This window comes from Salmo salar, unplaced genomic scaffold (assembly GCF_905237065.1).
Source record: "Salmo salar unplaced genomic scaffold, Ssal_v3.1, whole genome shotgun sequence".
In the NCBI taxonomy this organism is placed as follows: domain Eukaryota; kingdom Metazoa; phylum Chordata; class Actinopteri; order Salmoniformes; family Salmonidae; genus Salmo; species Salmo salar.
In genome coordinates, this window is record NW_025548250.1 from 161,178 (window position 1) to 167,500 (window position 6,323).

Consider the following 6,323-nt stretch of genomic DNA (forward strand, 5'->3'; position numbering starts at 1 on the left):
ATAGATGTAACACAACAGAAGGGGGACCTTTATGGACGTAACACAACAGAAGATGGACCTTTATGGACGTGACACAACAGAAGGGGGACCTTTATAGATGTAACACCACAGAGACCAGTCATCCAAAATGTCCAGCTTTATTTGACCGAGGTGATGTGACAGCAGCCAGACATTCAGAGAGAGAGAGAGATAACAGCTGGTAGGAACCTCTGGATTAACATTACCGCGGCTCATCTGCACGAAAATTAGCGAATGAAACATTTAAAACGGCCAGTAAATTCCCTCCAGACTGCGTTTCTACGGAGACGGACGGAGACGGACCGCGACGCGCGTTTACAGCAGTGGACGCATCAATTCAGGCTACAAGCCGAATGGTTACGAATGACAATCACTGAATGACATCACACTTTTTTAGTTTTTTAGTTTTGTGTGACAGATCTCTTTTCCGTTTCATGAAATGGGCAGGTGGACAAACATGGTTCGTCTATCCGACAGGAGCAAACCTTTCGGGAAGGGATTGTTAGACAATCAGCTGAAAACAGGACTGGTTCTGTTTCATGCCACATTAAAGGGAATAATAATTATAATAATTTTAAAAAAAGTTATATGACTAATCTTTTAATATGTCTATTAAACCCAGAGAACATTCTATATTAATAGGGGTTGTTTTCATAGTTTTGATGTCGTCACTATTATTCTACAATGTAGAAAAATACAATTAAAATAAAAACCCTGGATTGAGTTGGTGTTGTCCAACATTTTGACTGGTCCTGTATATCGTCCCTGATCTGCATACTGAAACCTCCCCTTTTATCTGAACATAAAGGAAAACCTCCCCTTTTATCTGAACATAAAGGAAACCTCCCCTTTTATCTGAACATAAAGGAAACCTCCCCTTTTATCTGAACATAAAGGAAACCTCCCCTTTATCTGAACATAAAGGAAACCTCCCCTTTTATCTGGACATAAAGGAAACCTCCCCTTTTATCTGGACATAAAGGAAACCTCCCCTTTATCTGAACATAAAGGAAACCTCCCCTTTTATCTGGACATAAAGGAAACCTCCCCTTTTATCTGAACATAAAGGAAACCTCCCCTTTTATCTGGACATAAAGGAAACCTCCCCTTTTATCTGGACATAAAGGAAACCTCCCCTTTTATCTGGACATAAAGGAAACCTCCCCTTTTATCTGGACATAAAGGAAACCTCCCCTTTTATCTGAACATAAAGGAAACCTCCCCTTTTATCTGGACATAAAGGAAACCTCCCCTTTATCTGGACATAAAGGAAACCTCCCCTTTTATCTGAACATAAAGGAAACCTCCCCTTTATCTGGACATAAAGGAAACCTCCCCTTTTATCTGGACATAAAGGAAACCTCCCCTTTTATCTGAACATAAAGGAAACCTCCCCTTTTATCTGGACATAAAGGAAACCTCCCCTTTTATCTGAACATAAAGGAAACCTCCCCTTTTATCTGGACATAAAGGAAACCTCCCCTTTTATCTGGACATAAAGGAAACCTCCCCTTTTATCTGGACATAAAGGAAACCTCCCCTTTATCTGAACATAAAGGAAACCTCCCCTTTTATCTGAACATAAAGGAAACCTCCCCTTTTATCTGAACATAAAGGAAACCTCCCCTTTTATCTGGACATAAAGGAAACCTCCCCTTTATCTGGACATAAAGGAAACCTCCCCTTTTATCTGAACATAAAGGAAACCTCCCCTTTTATCTGGACATAAAGGAAACCTCCCCTTTTATCTGGACATAAAGGAAACCTCCCTTTTATCTGGACATAAAGGAAACCTCCCCTTTTATCTGGACATAAAGGAAACCTCCCCTTTTATCTGAACATAAAGACCTGCAGTATAACAGAACCGAGTTTTATCTGTCATTTTATTCAACCTTTCAGTATTTTTTTTTAGGGGTAATCAACGTTTTATTTTTTTATTTCTCCATCTCAATTCAGATCAAATGAATTTTACAAATCAAAACATCTCTTTTAAATCAAAATTCATAATTACACAGAATTCAACAGAACATTTTTTTTTTTTACCACACAATATTACATTCGTCACTTTTTTATTAAACTTCTTTTAAAGGCCCAGGGCAGTGAAAAAACGTTCCTGTGATTGATATATTTCCACGCTATGAGGTTGGAATAATACTGTGAAATTGATAATGTCATTTTAGTGGGAAGAGTTATTTGAAAAGACCCCTCTGAAATTTTCAATCCTGTTTTTTGGTTGGGGGCGGAGTTTTTTTTGGCCTGCCTTGTGACATCATAATTAGGTTAATAGACCAATAAGAGAGGTTTGAAATCTCTCTGCCAATAACAGCTAAGTTTTCCCCCCCCCCCCCCTCACCAATCAGACCGCTCTGACAGTCCGAGCTGCTGTTTCTAGAACACCTCCAACAGAAGAACACACACACACACACACACCAGACACACACCAGACACACACCAGACACACACACACACACACACACACACACACACACACAGACACACACACACACACCAGACACACACACACACCAGACACACACACACACCAGACACACACACACACCAGACACACACACACACCAGACACACACACACACACACACACACACACCAGACACACACCAGACACACACACACACCAGACACACACACACACACACACCAGACACACACACACACCAGACACACACACACACCAGACACACACACACACCAGACACACACACACACACACACACACAGACACACACACCAGACACACACACCAGACACACACACCAGACACACACACACACACACACACCAGACACACACACACACACACCAGACACACACACACACACACCAGACACACACACACACACACACAGACACACACACACACACACCAGACACACACACACACACCAGACACACACCCACACACACACACGCACGCACACACACACACACACCAGACACACAACACACACACACCACACACACACCAGACACACACACACACACACACACACACACACTGGGCAGTGAGGTTCGCTAGTGAGTGTGTGTTTGTGTGTGTGTATTGTCACCATGGTAACAACGAGCAGGGTTTGTATTCCACAGAGCAGATGTAGAGAGACCCAGGGTATATACAGTAATAAACAGACATCGTGGTATGTCTACTTTATCTCTGGGTAGCTGACTGACTGTGATGCTCTGTGAAGGAAGACAACTAGCAGGGCAGTTTGGCAGCTTCCAGAATGGAGAAGAAACAGCTTCTAGAACGTAAACGTAAAAAGATTCTAGAATGTAAACAAACAGCTTCTAGAATGTAAACATAAAAAGATTCTAGAACGTAAACAAACAGCTTCTAGAATGTAAACAAATAGCTTCTAGAACGTAAACAAACAGCTTTTAGACCGTAAACAAACAGATTCTAGAATGTAAACAAACAGCTTCTAGAATGTAAACAAATAGCTTCTAGAACATAAATAAATAACTTCTAAATGTAAACAAACCACTTCTAGAATGTAAACATAAACAAGCTATAACTTTCTGTGATGTTTGTACACATTAGTTTAGGGCACAACCTGAAACCACACTAGTACCCTACAAAGTGCACCGGTGGTAAGGCTCACGTTGAACATCGGACACACGGGAGAGTTTGGCACTTAGTCCGTCTCACAGAACATGCAGATATGAACACCTAAACCCCCCAAGGACTGAAGATCTCCTTCAAAACATTACCATGGGAGGGGGGGACAGGGAGGAGGGGACAGGGAGGAGGGGACAGGGAGGAGGGGACAGGGAGGAGGGGACAGGGAGGAGGGGACAGGGAGGGACTAGTAGGACAGGGAGGAGGGGACAGGGAGGGACTAGTAGGACAGGGAGGAGGGGACAGGGAGGAGGGGACAGGGAGGGACTAGTAGGACAGGGAGGAGGGGACAGGGAGGAGGGGATAGGGAGGAGGGGACAGGGAGGAGGGGACAGGGAGGACAGGGAGGGACTAGTAGGACAGGGAGGAGGGGACAGGGAGGAGGGGACAGGGAGGAGGGGACAGGGAGGAGGGGACAGGGAGGGACTAGTAGGACAGGGAGGAGGGGACAGGGAGGAGAGGGACAGGGAGGGACTAGTATATGGGGACCTGGTATGTGGGGGCTGGGGCTTCCAGCCCCTCTGTGAACGGGGGACTCTGGTAGTTGTCGCTGGGCTCGGTGGCGCCCCCGGTGGCGGCGGAGGGGTATGGCGTTACCGGGGCGACTCCGTCCAGATGGTCGGTGGTGAAGAGGGTCATGTCTGTTCCCAGGAGATATTTCTGGACGGCACGCACCGTCAGACCAGCCTGGAGGGAGAAGGAGGAGAAGGTGTGTCCAGGTGAGTGTGTGTATGTGTCCAGGTGAGTGTGTGTATGTATCCAGGTGAGTGTGTGTATGTACCCAGGTGAGTGTGTGTATGTACCCAGGTGAGTGTGTGTATGTATCCAGGTGAGTGTGTGTATGTATCCAGGTGAGGGTGTGTGTATGTATCCAGGTGAGTGAGTGTGTGTATGTATCCAGGTGTGTATGTATCCAGGTGAGTGTGTGGATGTATCCAGGTGAGTGTGTGTATGTATCCAGGTGAGTGTGTGTATGTATCCAGGTGAGTGTGAGTGTATGTATCCAGGTGAGTGTGTGTATGTATCCAGGTGAGTGTGTGTATGTATCCAGGTGAGTGTGTGTATGTATCCAGGTGAGTGTGAGTGTATGTATCCAGGTGAGTGTGAGTGTATGTATCCAGGTGAGTGTGTGTATGTATCCAGGTGAGTGTGTGTATGTATCCAGGTGAGTGTGTGTATGTATCCAGGTGAGTGTGAGTGTATGTATCCAGGTGAGTGTGAGTGTATGTATCCAGGTGAGTGTGAGTGTATGTATCCAGGTGAGTGTGTGTATGTATCCAGGTGAGTGTGTGTATGTATCCAGGTGAGTGTGTGTATGTACCCAGGTGAGTGTGTGTATGTACCCAGGTGAGTGTGTGTATGTATCCAGGTGAGTGTGTGTATGTATCCAGGTGAGGGTGTGTGTATGTATCCAGGTGAGTGAGTGTGTGTATGTATCCAGGTGTGTATGTATCCAGGTGAGTGTGTGGATGTATCCAGGTGAGTGTGTGGATGTATCCAGGTGAGTGTGTGTATGTATCCAGGTGAGTGTGTATCCAGGTGAGTGTGTGTATGTATCCAGGTGAGTGTGTGTATGTATCCAGGTGAGTGTGTGTATGTATCCAGGTGAGTGTGTGTATGTATCCAGGTGAGTGTGTGTATGTATCCAGGTGAGTGTGTGTATGTATCCAGGTGAGTGAGTGTGTGTATGTATCCAGGTGAGTGAGTGTGTGTATGTATCCAGGTGAGTGAGTGTGTGTATGTATCCAGGTGAGTGAGTGTGTGTATGTATCCAGGTGAGTGTGTATCCAGGTGAGTGTGTGTATGTACCCAGGTGAGTGTGTATCCAGGTGAGTGTGTACCCAGGTGAGTGTGTACCCAGGTGAGTGTGTACCCAGGTGAGTGTGTACCCAGGTGAGTGTGTATCCAGGTGAGTGTGTATCCAGGTGAGTGTGTATCCAGGTGAGTGTGTACCCAGGTGAGTGTGTACCCAGGTGAGTGTGTGTATGTACCCAGGTGAGGATGGAGAAGAACGAGAAGGCGATAGAGGCCCTGGCTGCGTCGGCACCCTGGTTGAGTGGCAGGTCCTCGGGGGCGGTCCTAGACCACTGATTGGCCAGGAAACAGAAACTCACAAACCACAGGAACGTCCAGAAACCTGAAAACCACCAATCACAGCACACAGTCAGAGGACAGCCAACCAATCACAGCACACAGTCAGAGGACAGCCAACCAATCACAGCACACAGTCAGAGGACAGCCAACCAATCACAACACACAGTCAGAGGACAGCCAACCAATCACAGCACACAGTCAGAGGACAGCCAACCAATCACAACACACAGTCAGAGGACAGCCAACCAATCACAGCACACAGTCAGAGGACAGCCAACCAATCACAGCACACAGTCAGAGGACAGCCAACCAATCACAGCACACAGTCAGAGGACAGCCAACCAATCACAGCACACAGTCAGAGGACAGCCAACCAATCACAGCACACAGTCAGAGGACAGCCAACCAATCACAGCACACAGTCAGAGGACAGCCAACCAATCACAGCACACAGTCAGAGGACAGCCAACCAATCACAGCACACAGTCAGAGGACAGCCAACCAATCACAGCACACAGTCAGAGGACAGCCAACCAATCACAGCACACAGTCAGAGGACAGCCAACCAATCACAGCA

The 6,323-nt window shown here is 46.4% G+C and overlaps 1 protein-coding gene across 1 annotated transcript in view; it reads right to left on the minus strand.

Moving 5' to 3' along the window:
- Positions 1–4,051: 4,051 nt before the first annotated feature.
- Positions 4,052–6,323, minus strand: part of LOC123723822 (synaptogyrin-3) — a 13,989-nt gene continuing 11,717 nt past the window's right edge. Inside the window, exons 3-4 of the mRNA XM_045712100.1 lie at positions 5,644–5,789; positions 4,052–4,339 (exon numbers count right to left, since the gene is read on the minus strand). Of these exons, the coding sequence (XP_045568056.1) occupies positions 4,127–4,339; positions 5,644–5,789 (359 nt within the window). The 3' untranslated portion in view covers positions 4,052–4,126. The remainder of the gene's footprint in view (positions 4,340–5,643; positions 5,790–6,323) is intronic.